General features: G+C 38.3%; 1 protein-coding gene across 4 annotated transcripts in view; it reads left to right on the plus strand.

Annotated features, from left to right (window-relative positions):
* The window catches only part of SOHLH2 (spermatogenesis and oogenesis specific basic helix-loop-helix 2), a 54,241-nt gene that overhangs the window by 1,803 nt on the left and 32,708 nt on the right, over positions 1-19,730 (plus strand). For all 4 annotated transcript variants that reach the window (XM_053900235.1, XM_053900231.1, XM_019447763.2 and 1 more), the window contains exon 2: positions 11,455-11,669. In XM_053900235.1, the coding sequence (XP_053756210.1) occupies positions 11,455-11,669 (215 nt within the window). The remainder of the gene's footprint in view (positions 1-11,454; positions 11,670-19,730) is intronic.

Below are 19,730 nucleotides of genomic sequence, written 5' to 3' on the forward strand. Positions count from 1 at the left end.
CCGCACATTGCAAATGGAAATCCAGTGTTTTCAACATTGTAGAGACTAGAGTGCCCTGAGTGGTACTGTGATTTAGAAATCAAACTGAGTGGATAAAGACCAGTGGTGATGATGATGTCGAAATCTAAAAACTGCCCACACTTCAGAGATCTACACCAAGGTGTTAGTAGTATTTATCCCCAAGTGTGAAATTACAAATGCTTTTTATTTCCTCGTTAGGCTTTAAAAATTTTTTTCCTATCTTTCCCAATGAATATGTATTCCTTTTTTTTTTTTTTTAAATAAAAGGTGCAGTAATCAATTCAAATAGAAAAAAAAAATCCCACCACACGAAGTTAAGTATCCGTTGAAGTTGTGATACTCAGGTGAAAATCTTGGATATACTAGAAAAGGCAGTTTCCCAAAGCAGAATATACTAGAAAGTTTTGTTCATTTCCCTTTTATTATTGCTATCAGTGGATTTTTCTCACCACCTGTGTTCATATTATATTGCCAACAAGATATTTTTAACTTAATGAATATTCAGATTTAAGTTGATTAGAAGCTATTCAGTTAATTCGAGTTACCTTGGGATAGTGGACTAGGGCAGTGTTCTAATTTGTCTGATTATTAACATTCCACGTGTGCTATGGCATTGATTTTGTAGGGTAGAGGAGGAAGCCTTTGGCAGGAGAGCAAGTCCCTTCTTTCTACAGCTGCTTTTTTTTTTTTTTTAAGTTTATTTATTTTGAGAGAGAGAGAGAGAGAGAGAGAGAGAGTGGGGAGGGTAGGAGGGGCAGAGTGAGAAGGAGAGAGAATCCCAGACACTGGGATTCTGTCAGTGCAGAGCCTGATGGGAGGCTCTAACTCACGTACCATGAGATCATGGCCTGAGCCAAAGTCGGATGCTGAGCCTACTGAGCCACCCAGGCACCCCTCCAGAGCTGCTGTTACTCTGTGAAATGCCTTGCACCATGGCACAGAACTATAGACTCCTGTGCAAAACAGCCTGTTACTGGTATTGCACCTTCTCATCCCTTTCTGGATTTTTCCTACTTCCTCTCAGATTTCTCTCCAGTACCTGTGTCCTGCCCTTCAGAGCTTACTCTTGACTTCTCCATAATACTAGCTGAGAGATTCTGGGGGAATTGGACACTGAGCCTCAGCAGGGAATATTGCAGTCAGAAGCATCAGAGCTAGTAGGAAAGGGTTTAAGTTAGCAGCTGGTTTTTGTTATTCAAGGCTTACCTTTTATTTACTGTGGGCCCTGTTTCCCCTTCTCTATGGCTAAAGTAATGCAAAGACCCATTTGATTTAGGGCTGTCTTCAGACACATTTTCTTTTCCCCTTCTACTTCCTCCCTTCTCCATCATATTGATTTGATGTTGTCTCTGCTCAGGTTTGATATTATTGAGAAAACATGGCAATACCACCTACAGGGCATCGTACCAACATTTCTTCCTATAACAGTCAGGATTTAAGTATTTTCAACTCCCAGATGAGGATCACTAGTATCTTACTCAAAACCACTAGTAAGTGGCGGACCTAGGCAACAGACCCTGGTCTATGTGCATGGAAAGCCTTTGCCCTCTTCCCACACTGCATCCAGCTGTTTAAAGAGAATCAGTAGTAGCTTTGGTGGAACTGAGACGCATTCTTCCTGTGCTCCAAAGAATGAAAGCTATTCTTAGTAGCAGAAAAAAAGGATTACTAGAATGTCAGCCCCATGAAGGCAGGACCCTCTCTGTCCACTTTGCGTTCCCAGTACAGCATCTGCCTTGTAGTAAGGGCTCAAAAAACATCTGTGGAGAGAATAAATAGATATCAGTCAAACTTAAGCAGATGCAAAGTGGTGGGTGTTTTAAAGGAAAGAGAAAATAAATCTTGGTAGAAAGCTTTACAAGTTATTCATAGCCCAGGACACCTTGTTTTATATGTGTTATTTTAGTGTAATTATTATTAGCTCCCCCTTTCATTCTCAAAAGTATCTCAGTTTGGAAGGTTAATTAAATGATTAGTTTTGGACGTTCATAGGTTTAGTTAACCAGGTGAATTAAAAAACAAAACTATAATCCTTTTATGACCACTTGTTAATGAGCATTTCAATTCTTGGCATTTTGTTCACAAGGGAATATATTGATGGAAGTAATCCTGTGCTACCATGGAGCTTCACAAACAATCCGCACACAAAAGCATCACAGTGGTTTTTTTGAGTCCCACGTTGCTCCTAAAGCGCTATTGGAAATGTGAGATGTTTATAAAATGAAACGCACTAAAGGGTCGTGATATTTTCTACTGTAGAAATTCCAAATTTCAAAGCTCATTTGAAAGTGTTTTGCTGTCTTCTTAGATCATAGGGCATTTGAGGGCAGTGGAAAGAAATAAGGTGGTGACATGGGTTGATATTAAGCTATTGAAAGGCTGTGCTAAAGAGTTTGAATTCTTATCCTGTTTGAAACAGGGTGGGGCAGGTAAATCCGATTGACTCCTGATGAGGAATGGAGTGCCCATGTCAACTTCCTGGTCTGACCCTGACCCAGAGCAGGAGATACTTAAACATGTGCTGATACCTTCAGCAAGAAAAAATCATGGGGGGAAAAAAAAAGGTGTGTGTGTGGCAGGGGGAGCAGGGAGCAGGTATTCCAAATTAGAGGTCCAAGAGTAACCTAACCAAATGTAATGCATAGTCCTTCTTGGGATCTTGGTTTGAACAAAGCAGCTTGTCTCTGACCATGAAGAAAAAAAACCACAGGAAAACTTGAAACTTAGAAAGCAGATGGAATGAAATTGCCACTAAAAGAAAAGTAGAAAAACCACAGCTTAAAAGACCTAAAGAAGAAGGGCAAAGGCAAAAACAATACTAACAGTAGCTCTGGCTGAATGTTAGAAGAAACAGATGAAAGTTGACCAGAGGGTGCTCACCTGGTGATAAATTAGCTGTATGCAGAGCACCTGGGCCACGTGGGCCTCTGCATTTCTTTACCCCTTGACTCTCCCAGTTCACACCTACTTCATCCTAAAGAGAATGGACGACATATGGCCCCCGGGTTCCTGGTGTTGGTCATTTCCAGATCTTTATAACTGACGAGGAGGCAGCTCTGCCCAGGAGGGAAATAAACTATTGTTGCTTGGCCTTCAGAGTAATGCCTGCCATTATTATTATTTTGACAATTAGCTGGTCTCAGCCTCTCTGCTCTCCAGCCTTGCTTCCACTGTCCTGCCCACTTACGCCAAACCCCAGTCAGTTGTCCCTTCAAAGGAGGCAGCCGCTGAGATTACTTATACACATTGACTTAGTCCTTGATTCATATTTATGTTCAAATAACCAAGGATCTCCAGACATTAACAGAACTAGACACAAATGCAGCCACTGGACACAACTATTCCAGAGACAAGTTAGTAAGGGGATATAACAAACTTAAAATTCTAATTTGTATTCTCAGTGAGGATATCACATCCTAAAAATAGCAGGATATGAAGAATTACCAAAAATGAAAAATCTTAGAAGAGAGCAATTCACATTAAACGAACTGAAATTATAACAATCTTTGGAAGGACTTAAGACTGAGCTGGTGATATGAAAAATAAAGTTAAGGGACTGTCTCTGAGAGAAGCTGAGCCATGAAGGATCAATTGTGGATGCCCTGCATCTAGGAGAGATGAAGACAGGAGGAAATAGAGAAACAGAAGGAAACTTCCAAAGCCAAAGATCCACTGAGTGCCAGGTAGGATGAATAAGATCTATATCCAGACACATCCTCCCAAACTATCAGAACCCACAGCATAATGAGAAAAGCACTGAAAGGAAAGCAAAGCAGCTTATTTTTATTAACAACTGGATGCCAGAAGAAAATGGACCAATAGCTTCAAGGTTCAGAGGCAGGGGATTTTGACCTTGGAAGTATTTACCAGGTAGGGGCGTCTGGGTGGCTCAGTCAGTTAAGCGTCCGACTTCGGCTCAGGTCACGATCTCGCGGTCCATGAGTTCGAGCCCCGCGTCAGGCTCTGTGCTGACAGCCTGGAGCCTGTTTCAGATTCTGTGTCTCCCTCTCTCTCTGACCCTCCCCCGTTCATGCTGTCTCTCCCTGTCTCAAAAATAAATAAATGTTTAAAAAAAAAAAAAAAAAGAAGTATTTACCAGGTAAAACTGGCACTGAATTGTGGGCCCAAATGCCACTATTAAGTAATAGAAATAAGGGCCTTAACTCCCAAAGTAATGTAGGAACAGCAGGAGGGGAAAAAGGAAAATTCCATCAGCCTAACAGAAGGCATAAGGAAAAATAAACAAAATTACTATGGATAGGAAATGTGAAATAATAAATGAAGGGAATAAGACCACTTTAGGTTAAGTTATAAATGTTTCACAATTAATGTTATTACTTGATATTAATGTACATTAGTTAATGCCATTAATGAAATTAATTAAATTCCTATATTAAAACTAAAGTCACATATCGTGAAAAGAAACCTAAAAATTCAGATATATTCTATTTACAAAATTCACACAAAATCAAAATGATATATAGAAAAGCTCAAAATAAAGAGATATGAAAAACTACTGTATACCAGAAAAAAATTTCAAGTAAAAAACATTAAAAAGGACAAAGAATATTTCATATATATAGTTTTCTGTCCATATAACAGACATAATTATCAATATATGATATTCTTGATATAGTATTTAAAATATGCTATATAACATGTTATTTAATATATATTAAATATTATGTTTTATGTGAATATAATTATCATGAATCTTTATATATCTAACCCCAAATTAGAGTCTATAGTTAGAGAAATTGATAAATTCACAAACCATAATTAGAAAGGAGAGATGTTGATACATGCCATAAGCTGAAACTTCAAGTAGACCTGAACTAAGAAAGAAAACAATTAACAAGTTCTGTGCCCAGCAGAAAATACACGTTATTTTCAAGTATCCATGGAACATTAACAAAAAATGACTATGTATTACGCCACAAAGAAAATAAATTCTAAGAAGTAGTCATGCAGGATACATTCACTGTTGACAATGCACTGAAAGAAGAAATTTTGTCAATAGACAAAAAAATTAAGAACCAAAACCAAAAATATCATAATCTTGAAAATTAAAAACATTTTTATATAGATGTTTAATGCAACTCCTAGGTTAAAATGGAAGTATAAAGTGAAATTACATACTAGCAATGAATGAACACAAACGTAATATACATGAAAATCTGTGGGGTACAGTAGAATGCCACTTGGAGGACTGTGCCATCCAAAAGCACTTTATGCAGTGATGACAATATTCTATGTCTGATATGGCAGCCATTTGTAATACATAGATATGGAGCACTTGAAATGAGGCTAGTGTGACTGAAGTGAGTTTCAAACTTTAATTTTAGTTAACATAAGTGTAAATAAATTGCCACATGTGGCTATCATTTGGACCACGCAGTTCTATAGTCTCTAATAAAGCATTGCCATAAAAAAGAAGATAGAAAAGATTTATTATATATTAATTTCCAGTTAGCAAGAATAACTCAACACAAATAGTAAGCATTATATACATTTAAAAATTAATACATTTGAAAAGATAGATAAAATAGAATTAAAAAAATATATGAACAAAATTCACTTAAGGGAGAAAATTTAAATTTACTGGTAGTCATTAAGGAACTGTAAAAGATACTCTAAAACCCATCTCTCTAAATGGCCTCAGGCCCAGATTCTGCAGACATGCTGTTTACCTAAATTTCAAGAAGCAGATAATTCGGTTTTATAAAATATTCAAGACCATAAAATAATATTGAAGCTTTCTGTTTTACTCTTCAAAGCTGGCATAATCCTGATGATACCCAACCCAGATAAGACAATATAATGAAACAAAATCGTATCCTATTTTGCTCATGAATATAGATGGAAAAATTTAAAATAATACGAATGAATTTAGTCTATTACACATTATGTATAGGTTTATCCCAGCAAGGCGATGATGGCTTGTCATTAGGAAATCTGTTAATGTAATTCACTACCTAACAGAATAAAGGAGAAAAAATATGATCATGTTGATATTAAAATATTTAATAAATTTCAGCACCCATTTCTGATTTAAAATTCTTATCCTCCAAGTAGAAAGAAACTTCTTTAACTTGGTAGAGGGTAGTGACCAAAAACCTTCTGCATCATATTTAGTGGTAAAAACATTTCAAATATTCCCACTAAACTCAGGAACAAAGTAAGAATACCCATTGTTACTCCTTATATTCACCATTGTTTTGGATTTCTAGCCAGTGCTTTAAGATCAGTGAATAAAAAGCATAAATTCTGGGTGTAGAGACAAAAATGTCATTTTTGAAAACTGAATGATTATTTATATTCCTAGAAAATTCAGAAGAATCAACTAAAGTATATTGAAACTAAAGAGAGAGTACCATAAGGTTCTTGAAGCAGATTCCTCATACAGAAGTCAGTAGCTCTGTCTGTGTTGTCTATAATCAATCAGAAAATACAGTGAGAAAAGCTATCCCCTTTACAATGACTCCTCAACTTTCAAATATCTAGCAATAAACATGAGGACATGTACAGAATCTGTATGAAGGTTACATTTAAAAAAGACCTGAGTTCTCTAAGTCCTACTTCCTAAATAGGGAGATTTAATACTGGAATGATATTCCCTAATTAATCTGTAAAATAAATGCAGCCACAATCAACATTTTCACAAGCTTCTTTATGGAACTTGACAACCTGATGCTAAAATTCTGTTGGAGGAGAAATTGTGGGAAATATCTAAGAACCAAATTGAAGGATAGCAAGGAGGGAACGATAAGCTCTATCAAATATAAAAGATATAAAAAGCTAGCAATTAGTGTCGTATTAATTAGGAATAGGCAAATAGATCAGTGGGTCAGAATGAAGCCCAGAAAATCGTACATGCATATATTTAAAGGTGGCATTTGAAAATACTGGGAGAAGGTTACTCTATTCAGTAAGGCTACTTGGGTAATTAGCCCTGCATTTGAAAGAGATGAAATTAGATACATCACCAAATAAATTCCATATGAGATAAAAAGCAAAATGCGAAAAAAAAAACACCATAGAAGTATTAGAACACACTATGAAAACATATTTTAATAATGTAAATAGAGATGGCTTTGAAAGCAAGATGAAATTCACCAAGCCCATAAAGAAACAGTAGGTGGCTGTTACTAAATATTAAACATTTATTTGTGACAGACCTTGTAATCAAAGTTAAAAGCCATGACAAATAGAAAAAGGTAGTTAACATATCCAGAATATATAAACTATGGAGCAATAAGAAGATAAACAACAGATAGGAACCTAGAAAAAGATAATAAATAGACGAGCATAATAAATAGAATATGCAATAAATAGAAGTGGAAATTGCCACGATAATGAAAAGATACCCAACTTCACAGTTAATCAGAAAAACGCAAACAAAAAGGAAGATTGGGTTTTTTTTTCCTTACAATATTGGCAAAAATGAAGAAAATTAATAAATAGTCTTATTAAGGATTGGGGAAATGGTACTCCTGTACACTCTTGGGGATTTTTCTGTCTTTTGGGAAGAACAATTTGGCAGTGTCTAAGTTGAGAAACAAAAGCAAAAAATTACCTTTTAATCTTAGTTTTGGCACTAGGACTTAGACTTACTTGTACAAAGATGTATTTATCCCTCCATTTATTTTCCTTTAAAAATAAACTTTTTTTTTTTAATGTTTATTTATTTTTGAGACAGAGAGAGACAGAGCATGAATGCGGGAGGGTCAGAGAGAGAGAGGGAGACACAGAATCTGAAACAGGCTCCAGGCTCCGAGCTGTCAGCACAGAGCCCGACGACGCGGGGCTTGAACCCACGGACGTGAGATCATGACCTGGGCCGAAGTCGGACGCTTAACCGACTGAGCCACCCAGGCGCCCCTAAAAATAAACTTTTATTGAGACATGATTCATAACCATGCAATTCACCCGTTTAAAGTATACACTTCCAGGGTTGCTATTCACAGAATTGGACCAACATCACCACAGTAAGTGTTGGTACATCTTCTTCATCCCAAAAAGAAACTCTGTACCCATTAGCAGTCACTCCAACCTCCGTATCCCCCCCGGTAAGCACTAAAGTACTTGTCTCTATGGATTTGTCTACTCTGGACATTTCATGTGAATAGAATCGTGGTCTTTTCTTATAGCCTCCTTTTACTTAGCATAAAGTTTTCAGGCTTCACCCATATTGTGGAATGTATTAGCGCCTCATTCCTTTTTATTAAAATTGGGGTATAATATACATAACATACTATTTACCACTTTCACCATTTCTAAGTGTACAGTGGTATTAAGTATATTTATGACGCTTTGCAACTTTTACCACTACCCATTTTCAGAACTTCTAAAAACTCATTCAAAACAATGCTGTATTTCATTAAACACTAACTCTTCATTTTCCCCTGCCCCCAGCCCGTGGTAACCATTATTCTATATTCTGTCTCTTTGAATTTACCTATTTTAGGGACATCATATAAATGAAATAATTCAACATTTCTGCTTTTTTGTCTGCCTTTTCTCACTTAGCATAATGTTTTCAAGGTTCACTCACGTTGTAGCATGTATCAGAATTCAGTTCCTTTTTAAGGCTGAATAATATTCCATTCTTTGTACATGCCACATTTTTCTTTTTCATTCTTTTAAACAGTAATCTTGTTTATTTCTTTGATTCAGTCCTGTCCATTATTCATATTAGATCCGTCATAAGTTGTCCACGGTTTACTTTGAATTTAATGAGACTAAAAATACATATGTACACAAAGATGTTCATTATAGCATTATAACAACAATGGTTTGATAAGTTACTGTCCTCATAAATGAGGAAGATTGGATCAAGATGACAGATGAGTACACGTTCTCCTTCTACTCCAGATCCCAACAAATGATAGAAAACGTGTATTTAAGAGAGTAAATCTTTAACAGCCTGGGAAGTGAAAATGTTCCCAGTGAACTGGAATTTCTGAGGAATTGTTGAACTACAGTGAGAAAAGAAACTCACTTTTAAAAATATCTCCTTTATGAAAAAAAGGTATATACGTGTTATATGATTAACATAGAATTCATCTGGAAGGTTGGGAATGCAAGCTGGTGCAGCCACTCTGGAAAACAGTATGGAGGCTTCTCAAAAAACTAAAAATAGAACTACCCCACCACCCAGCAATTGCACTACTAGGCATGTATCCAAGGGATACAGATGTGCTGTTTCAAAGGGACACATGCACCCCCATGTTTATAGCAGCACTATCAACAGTAGCCAAAGTATGGAAAGAGCCCAAATGTCCATTGATGGATGAATGGATAAAGAAGATGTGGTATATATATACCATGGAGTATTACTCGGCAATCAAAAAGAATGAAATCTTGCCATTTGCAACTACATGGATGGAACTGGAGGGTATTATACTAAGTGAAATTAGTCAGAGAAAGACAAAAATCATATGACTTCACTCATATGAGGACTTTGAGAGACAAAACAGATGAACATGAGGGAAGGGAAACAAAAATAATATAAAAACAGGGAGGGGGACAAAACAGAAGAGACTCATAAATAGGGAGAACAAACTGAGGGTTACTGGAGGGGTTGTGGGAGGGGGGATGGGCTAAATGGGTAAGGGGCACTAAGGAATCTACTCCTGAAATCATTGTTGCACTATATGCTAACTAATTTGGATGTAACTTTTAAAAAATAATAAAATTTAAAAGAAAACAGGGAAAAAATAAAAAGAAAAAAAAATTCATCTGGAAGGATATAGACAAAATCATTGACAGTGGTTGCTTCTAAGGAGGAGATTAAATTAGGATATGAGAGAGGGATAAAAGAAGACTCACTTTTTTCTTTTCTTTTTTTAACAGAAGGAAGAAAATTAGAAGGCAGAAATAAGAAGGGCCAAAGTTTTACTTACTTTAAACCTGACTAGTTTCTTGCACCTCCTAAGTTCCCTTCAGCAGCCCCTGGGAAACTGGGTGAAGCAGAGGGGATACTCCATGGTGGGCCACCTTCAAGAGCATCCTGCTCTGAAGGGTTGTATCTTTGGCAAGCTGCCTTTCTCTGTCTCTCTCTCTCTGTGTCTCTCAATCTCTCTCTCTCTCTCTCTCTCTCTCTCTCTCTGTCTGTCTGTCTCTGTCTCTCTCTCTCTCTCTCTCTCTCTCTTTATTTATTTATTTATTTATTTATTTATTTATTTATTTTAACATTTATTTTAACATTTATTTATCCTTGAGAGACCAAGAGAGACAGAGCGTGAGCTGGGGAAGGGCAGAGAGGGAGAGGAAGACACAGAATCTGAAGCAAGTTCCAGGCTCCGCGCTGTCCGTGCAGAGCCCGACGTGGGGATTGAACTCATGAATGGTGAGATCATGACCTGAGCCAAGGTCGGATGCTTAACCGACTGAGACACCCAGGTGCCCTAAGCTGCCTTTCTCTTCCTAGGTATTTCCAACTCCTTCACCCACTTCTTTTGGCTTCAATTCTGGTCAGCTCCCAAATCTGTTTTCTCATGCGGACCTGTGGCCTGCCGTTTCCAAGTGTCTGCTGTTTCCACTAATTTAAGCATCGCCCTTCTTTGACAGTTTTAGTGGATTATGTTCAATAGCTGTAGAGAATAAAACATAGGAAAATAAAAGGTGAAGATGGAAATTATATTTTTCTTGATTGAATGTGCTTGAAAATAACCCCCAAAGGAAAGAAAGATGCTTTTTGGCTCTAAAATAATGAAGTTTGAATGGCATGTATATTCCATTTACAGAAAAGACTGTGAGTATCTCTTGGAATTTAGGAATTTAAATCTTACTTTGTTCTCTGGAATGTGTGTTTCATTAAAACAAGTGCTTTAGGAGAATCACCAGTTTTTTTCTCATTAGTAAACACTTTCCAGCAGGATGAGTGATTGGGAAACTGGGCCTTAAGAATCCTGTCTATTCCTAGAATGAAAAAGAAACTGGGAGGAAGATCACAGTAGAATAGTTATTTGTAGGCAGAACTTTTAGAAATGGCATGACCTTCAGGGCACCTGGATGGCTCAGTTGGTTAAGCATCGGACTTTGGCTCAGGTCATGATCTCATGGTTCCTGGGTTTGAGCCCTGCTTCGGGCTCTGTGCTGACAGTTCAGAGCCTGGAGCCTGCTTCAGATTCTGTGTCTCCCTCTCTCTGCCCCTTCCTCGCACTCTCTTTCTGTCTCTCAAAAATAAATAAACATTTAAAAACCTTAAAAAAATAGCATGACCATCAGATCTATTCACTACCCTAAGTACTGAGGACAAGAAACTACTAGTTCCTGTCCCTGAGGTGCTTATCGTTGACCATTCAGTCTGCTTGTATAGTCAGTCATGGTATTATTTGTCACCTTTATTTTATCCTCTCATACATGGCACCTTCTCTGTGCTCAGATATGAATTATGTGGTACTTCTGCTTTTTTTCCTTCTCTTTCAGGCAAAAATAGACCTCTTATTAGTTGGAGATGTCACTGTTCAGTACCTGGCTGATATTGCGCAGAAATCCTTTTCACATATTGCAAAAGTCTCCATAACCATCAGAGATGTGGAGGGGGCAGCAGCACTTCTGGAGAATTGCCCATTTGACATGGTTTTCTTGAAGATGACTTCTTTACCAACTGCTGACGAGCTGGAAGCTGCCAAATTAATTAGGTGAACTTCAAAAACGTTTATATTTTTAAAATTTTTTTAAAGTTTTTTTTTTCTTTTTTTTTTTTGAGAGGGAGAGAGAGAGAGTGTGTGTGCACAAGTGGGGAACGGGAAGACAGGAGAGAGAAAATCCCAAACAGGTTCTGCACCATCAGGTTCTGCACCATCAGCACAGAGCCGGATATGGGGCTTGAACTCATGAACTGTGAGATCATGACCTGAGCCAAGATCAGGAGTCAGATGCTTAACCAACTGTGCCACCCAAGTGCCCTTAGAAACCCATTTCTAGGGGCGCCTGGGTGGCTCAGTTGGTTAATCGGCCGACTTCGGCTCAGGTCACGATCTCGCGGTCTGTGGGTTCGAGCCCCGCGTTGGGCTCTGTGCTGACAGCTCAGAGCCTGGAGCCTGTTTCAGATTCTGTGTCTCCCTCTCTCTGACCCTCCCCCATTCATGCTCTGTCTCTCTCTGTCTCAAAAATAAATAAACGTTAAAAAAAATTAAAAAAAAAAAAGCCATTTCTATAAAAAAAAAAAAACAAACCTTTAAAGATGGTACTGTTTATGCTTTAATTTTTAAGATGAGAGATATTTTCATGGGAAGAATAGGTATACATAGTATTGTTTTTATTGCCAGTTTGGCATACTATTATAAGAATTATCATTTTAATTTAAAAAGTAATTGATGTGGGGGAGCGTAGGTGGCTCAGTCAGTTAAGTGTCCACCTTCGACTCCCGTCTTTTGAGCCCCATGTCAGGCTCTGTGCTGACAGCTCAGAGCCTGGAGCCTGCTTCCGATTCTGTGTCTCCTCTCCCTGCTCCTCCCTGACTTGCACTCTGTCCCTCTTTCTCTCAAAAATAAATAAACATTAAAAAAAGGTAAAACAACAGCAAGAAAAGTGATGTGGGTGAATGTGAGAATTAATTGGTCATAGAAATTTATTTGGTACATAGTACTTACCTTAATCCCATAGGTACTCCTTTTGAATAACTATGTCATTTAAAATGACACATCCGGGGTGCCTGGGTGGCTCAGTCGGTTGAGCATCCAACTTTGGCTCAAGTCATGATCTCACAGTTTGTGGGTTTGAGCCCCGCATCAGGCTCTGTGCTGACCGCTTGCTCAGAGCCTGGAGCCTGCTTCAGATTCTGTGTCTCCTTCTCTCTCTGCCCCTCCCCCACTCATGCTTTGTTTCACTCTGTTTCTCAAAAATAAATAAATGTAAAAAAAAAAAATTTAAGAAAATGACACATCTTTTTGGAGTTCATTAATTTTTATGGCAGATACTAAGGTGAGCACTCTTAGCTCTGTGTTACATTAGCGATGGACTCAAAGTGTCTCCTTCAAGAGATGTCCTAATGTGGAAAAGCCTCAAAACTCTTTGGATCCGTAGAGTCCAGATCAATATCACCTCCAATATTATTGTTTCATCTTGTAGCTCCATAGATGTTCTGGTTCTGTTTGACCCACTCTACTTTAGAGATCTGGAGTCTGGTGGTGGGAGAGTTAGGTGCTTCCTTGCCTGACTACATAGGATTTTGAGCCATTCTGGATGTTTTTAAACAAGGTTAGGTCAAAACAATTTCGTTCCCCTTCTACGAGAAGATTTGATAGAGAAAGTGTAATTGCAGATAATATTGGAATATACAAGGACTTGTAATAATTACTGGACAGGCCTTTCAAGACTAAAGGAGAATGTTCAGAGTCAGTATTATCCCTGAATAAAAAGTAGCAAGTGTATTCTGTTAGGGGACAAGAAAAGTTGGAATGGGAAGAGGTCAAAGTAATGAGTTCCTTGTTAAAGAGAGAGGTGGAGAGACGGATGCAGCTCTTGGGGTTTCTTAGATTATCTGCTGCATTTGTTTTGGCTTTCTCCTGGGAGTATGAACCCTAGACAAACCAGGCAGGCTACCTCAAAGTGGATTTCATTTCCAAGACATGTTGTGAACTGTCCTTCTTCTGAAGATAAACCTATTTTATTATATACCTTTAAAAAATGACTCCTATGAATAGAATTCCCCTGGCTGGGACCTCATCATAATATTGCATTTATTATAGTATTTCAGCATTTTTACAACAGTGTTATGGGGAGGTGGAACAGGTTTCTTCATCCCTACTTTACAAACAACTAAGGGTGAAGTGGTTTACCTAAGACCATATGGCTTGTTTTTACAAAACTCTGAGGAGAAGTCTTTTCTCTTCATGTTCCTTATAAAAGTCTATAATTACTTGGCTTGTGTGTTGAAGCCCCTTCTTTTACACCTGAGATTCAATATATGCCAAACTTTGTATAAACTAAAAATACATGCCATTTTACAAGAGCACTGGACAAATCAGTGTGGCTGATCTCTCTCCTCATTCCAAGAGTGGGAACCTAGCCAGGTCCCTCTGTGGTAAAGGCTTCATATTTGCTCAGTATTGAAGCTACATTTTGAACAGGATGAGAATAAAGTTCTATTTAAGAACAAGTTTTATGTCCAGTTGTAATTATTAAAAGGTAGAAGATTGGGGGAGAGAACATATTCACCGTGTGGATTCTCCCTATTGCTGGTTTCTTTGCTCTGAATAACACAGCTAAAGATTTCTCAGCAGGGAAAAAAGAAGGCATTAAATATATAGACATGCCAAAATAGTATATTTACCATATGGTCCTACTATTTTGCTATAGAAACATTTGTTTGGAAAGAAAAAAAGGATCATTTGAAAACACCTGGATTTGTTTTTCTTGTCTCTTGTTCCGCTATTCCCAATATCTAGTATAGATTTTGACTAATAGCAAGTATTCAGTACCTTGCTGTGGGTATGAGTGAGTGATTGTGTGGATGAATAGAAGAAATGCCATTCAGGGCAGACAGTGAGTTCTAGCTTTTGTGTTCCTCCCTAAAAAATGGACAGTTTTCTTTGTAAAATCTTTGCCTTTCGTGATACTGACCTCAGAGGCTAGGAATGTCTCTGGAATTCCCTTTCTTGCCCTAAGATCTGTTATGAGTTTATTACTTATGAATTATTTAAACCCTTGTGGAGCATGTTTATATTTTTGAACCTGTGGTTTTTCTTAGAGTAATGAGTCCTATAAACATACTATCCCATTTGTAAGGCATTTAAGCCTTTATCTTTCCTAAAACACTGTATATTTTGAGTTTGGGCTGACATTTAATTACTAAACCAAAATAAAATGTCTTGTTTAGCTTTTCTTCTGCTGTATTTTAGATTTTCCCCCCTTAGATCCTTGTTGTTGTAATATCTCAAAATCTGGATGGGTTTGGCAAGATATACGACTATTCGTCTTACTTTTTTCTCTCTGGGTACTTTATGTGTTTTACCAGTTAATGAGGAGCTTAATATAGAGTAGAAGTGTCCACCTTTATTTGTAGTATTAGAGCCCGTGATCACAAATCTATTTATCTATAAGGCATATGGATTTCTATTAAAAATAAGAATGAAGCATGTAGCCTATTAGCTATAGTGTTAGGCTTATTTTAGAATAAAATATAAGCAGCCTGTTTAATAAGATTCTTAAATTTATTCTTACAGAAGAATGATATTTTCAGCTTGAAGCTAATCAGGGATCAATTTTAATCATTCATAAAAAATATTGGTACTTCACAGACTGACATTCTCAAGAATTATGGCACATCTCAATTACAGGTTAACATTCTTTTTTTTTTTTTTTTTTTTTATTTATTTATTTATTTTTGGGACAGAGAGAGACAGAGCATGAACGGGGGAGGGGCAGAGAGAGAGGGAGACACAGAATCGGAAACAGGCTCCAGGCTCCGAGCCATCAGCCCAGAGCCCGACGCGGGGCTTGAGCTCACGGACCGCGAGATCGTGACCTGGCTGAAGTCGGACGCTTAACCGACTGCGCCACCCAGGCACCCCTACAGGTTAACATTCTTAATAGTACTCCCCAGTTGGGTTTCATTTTATAAATACATTTTTATTGAGCTGGTTTAACTCAAATACTACCTGTTGATAAAACGTATTTAAAAAACACTTTTTAATGTTTATTCATTTTTGAGAGAGAGAGAGAGAGAGAGAGAGAGAGAGAGAGAGAGCGAGCAGGGGAGAGGCAGAGAGAGAGGGAGACATAGAATCTGAAGCAGGCTCCAGGCTCTGAGCTGTCAGCACAGAGCCCATCGCAGGGCTGGAACCCACAAACTGTGGGATCGTGACCTGAGCTGAAGTCAGACACTTAACCAATTGAGCCACCCACGTACCCCAGCACTGATAAAATATTTTAAGATAGTTTTAGGGTTCATATGCTTAGCTTCAGAATTCTAAAATTGAACCACACTCAAAGAGCAGATACTTGATAATTCAGACACATCCTGATACTTTATCTTCCAAAGGCAGGTATGGAAAATTAAAATATCTTTTAAACTCATCAACAACGTATGGATCCTGTCTGAAATTGTGGTTTTCCATTCCATGAAATGTCTCTGCAGTTTTTAGAATTCTGTGGTTCTTGTGAGCTCCAAGCAGTCCAGCAGTAGCAAAGGAATGAGGTTCCATTTGCTCAGTCTACAAATCAAGTTTGGCTCTGACTTTATCTTTCCCATATAGTTTCAACTGTGTGATCAGTTGACTTATTAATTCACTACGAAATCTTAGTGAGCCACAGGGGTCTAACAAGTTGTGCTTTTGTGTCCCTAATTCCAAAACATCTTTGACTTGACAGTGCAACTCAGTAAGTCTCATTAGTCAGTTGGCATGACCCACCCTGCTGAATGCTTCATAATAAACAAAATAACAAAACATGAAAGTAGTTTTACTGAAAACATTATTCTATAATTGATGGTTGAGTATAAGTAGGAATTGCAGAAAATTCTAGGTCTTAATATGCTTAACATCATGTCATGTGGTGACCCTGACTTAGGATGGTCACAGCAGGAACTCTTCTGAAGAGTAACATAATGGGAAGAGAGCACACCAGCCTTTACTATTGACCAGAATAAATTCTCAGAACTCAACTACATGTTATCACAGGTACCCTACTAGTAGCGAGTGAACTTAAGTGTTTTCACATGTATAGTAAAGCTCTCAGTTTTCTCACTGAAAATGTTTTAATTAATGGTCATTAGCAAAGAACGTTGTTTGTTGCAAGTCCCAAATAGACCAGCCAAGTTAATTTGGCTGCATTTGGCCCACAGACAGCATAATGGATAACTGTACTCGAGACCACTACCCAAAAATGACACTGGCTTTTGTCCCTTGGAGTCCTTTTGACTCTAAAGTAAATGAGTTTAGAAATTTTCCCTGGCTTCATAGGGACTTATAAGACACCATTGGTTCTCTTACTGATGATAGATTTCAGAGGCCAGGACTTTCCTGAGGCTTTTTAGTCAGTTGAGTGTACAGCTCAGCTCAAGACATTTTATCTGATCTTCCCCCCCAACTGTACTGTACTGCAACTGTACTGCTGCATTTTGAGCTTATAACTGCCTTCGGTTTCAGAGAATACCTGAGGCAGGCATAGGAAGGGACACTAGAATATCAACATCCAATCTTGTATGTAGAGTATGGTCTCAGGAACCATCATGACATTTAAACAGTATATTGTATGAAATACAATGAGGAGAAATGGATTGTCCCCTAATGAATTGCAAATGTTTAAAACCCAAGAGACTTCAACTGAGAAGGTACTTATAAGGTCTCAGAATCTGCAATTTGATTTTGGCATATGAAAGAAGTGCTGTTAATTGGGGTGGATGAAAGAGATGTTTGCCTTGTTTTTGTGTTGCTTTGTTTTAAGGAACATTGATTCATTAGGAAGAGGACTTTTTTTTTCTTTTTCCTTTTTTTTTTTTTTTTTGGTGATCCTGGAAACTAGAAACTCTTTTAGCTTATCGATCCGTAGAGAATGTGAATGAGCAGCTAAGCTCCACACCAGTGTGTTGGATTCTGGGAATTCTATTGATTAGTGGAGCTCCTGTACAGCATCACAATTAGGGTTTCGCTAGCAGGGGAAGTATTTGAGTTTGTAATTGATTCTGTGCTAATGACAAAAATCCAGGAATTCCAACTCTGATGTAAAGCTTGAAGTTTGAAAGTCATCATGAGGGCATTATATATATATTCATATATCCAAATCTAACTTATTTTAATGCCAGTAAAATCAATTTGTAAAATGAAAAAATAGAATATTTCTTTAAAAAATTTAATGTTTATTTTTATTTTTAAGAGAGAGACAGAGTGTGAGTTGGGGAGGGGCAGAGAGAGAGAGGGAGCCACAGAATCGAAAGCAGGTTCCAGGCTCTGAGCTGTCAGCACAGACCCCGCTGCCTGGCTCGAACCCATGAACTATGAGATCATGACCTGAGCCGAAGTCGGACGTTCACTGACTGAGCCACCCAAGCACCCCAGACATAGAATATTTCTAAAAGCTAATAATCTGTTTTATTTAAAATTCTCTAATTCTAAAGTGTGCTTATAATTTACTTTTTGTGAAGCAACAAGTAATTTTTATTCCAAAAGTTGAGCTACACTACCTTGTAAGTTTCTTTCTGTGGTCCTGTTTGTTCAGTCCATCTTTCCCTTCCACTTCTGTTTCCTCATCCAGTAATCATACCTCCATTATACCCCACTTAAAAATATACATGAAATACTTACATTGTGGCGAGCGACATTCTTGTCATCCACCATGCCAACATGCCCTCCTATACCAGTATGCTCATGTGCCTTTCCTATTTCCATGTCCAGTCTGCCAGTCTAATCCTATGCTCCCTCCCGTGTATGCCTATTTGATGGTATTATTTCTGCCTGAGCGTCTCATTTCTTCTTAGAAATGTGTTTTCTCTCCTTTTTTCTCTTTTAGCCTAAACTCCTCAGAATTCACAGAGCAGAATCAAGCCTGAAGAGACCTCAGTTGTGTGAATGTCACATGTTAGCACTAATAATTAGCAAATATTCAGAATTATTTATTTATAACATTTTTTTTTAAGTTTCAAATTTATTTTGAGACCTAGTGAGGAGGGGAGGGGCAGAGAGAGAGGGAGAGAGAATATCCCAGGCAGGCTTTGCACTATCAGCACAGAGCCTGATACAAGGCTCAAACTCATTAACCATGAGATTATGACCTGAGCTGAAACCAAGAGTTGGATGCTTAACTGACTGAGCCACCCAGGTGCGCCAGAAGTATTTATTTTTTTATAGAAAGTTCTCGGGTATGTCTTTTTTCTGCCATCAGTTCTTGCCTGCATAACTGCAATATGGTCTCTCAAATTCATCCTGTGCCACCACATAGGACGCACTCTGCCTGTCTGTCCCATCATAGAGTGGCCTTTTTAAAATGCAAATACAGTCATGCCAATAACTTAATATGTGGTATTTTAATATTTTGGGACATTTGAATACCAAATGTCTAATTTGGCCCAAAGGCCTATGTACCCCTCTGGTTTCATCATATGTGTCCCTCCCTCAGATGCTCTGTACCATATTGGGCGTTTTCACTTTCTCAAACTTACCTATTCTCTATACCCCAGGCCTCTTCCCAGGGCCTGTTCTGTTTGTCCCGAATGTACTTTACTGCTTCTCTGAGTCTGCTCTCTCCCCAGTTCTACCTTCTGCGTGGCTAACTCCTAGTCAGCCACAGAGGCATTCCTGCCTGGAAGCCTGAGGCTGCAAAGTAGGTTAGTTCTCAAGTAGGTACTCCCACCAGCCCCTAAGGCTTTCCTTCACAGCACTGGGCACATATTTGACTACTTCGTTAATTATCTACAGTGATTTCTTCAGTGTCTGACCCCTTCAAGAAACTATTAACTCTATTAGAGCAGAGGCCTTATTTTCCTGTTTATGATATCCCCCAGAGCCTAGCACAGAGTCTGGCATATAGAGGGCTCTCAACATATATATGACTCAGATATATAAATCTCATATACAGGGGCGCCTGGGTGGCTCAGTCGGTTGTGCCACCGACTTCGGTTCAGGTCATGATCTCAGGGTTTGTGAGTTCGAGCCCCGTGTCGGGCTCTGTGCTGACAGCTCAGAGCCTGGAGCCTGCTTCTGATTCTGTGTCTCCCTCTCTCTCTGCCCCTCCCCCACTCATGCTCTGTCTCTCTCTGTCTC

The sequence above is a fragment of the Panthera pardus genome, unplaced genomic scaffold, assembly GCF_024362965.1.
Source record: "Panthera pardus isolate Hobbes unplaced genomic scaffold, ASM2436296v1 HiC_scaffold_1, whole genome shotgun sequence".
Classification (NCBI taxonomy): Eukaryota; Metazoa; Chordata; class Mammalia; order Carnivora; family Felidae; genus Panthera; species Panthera pardus.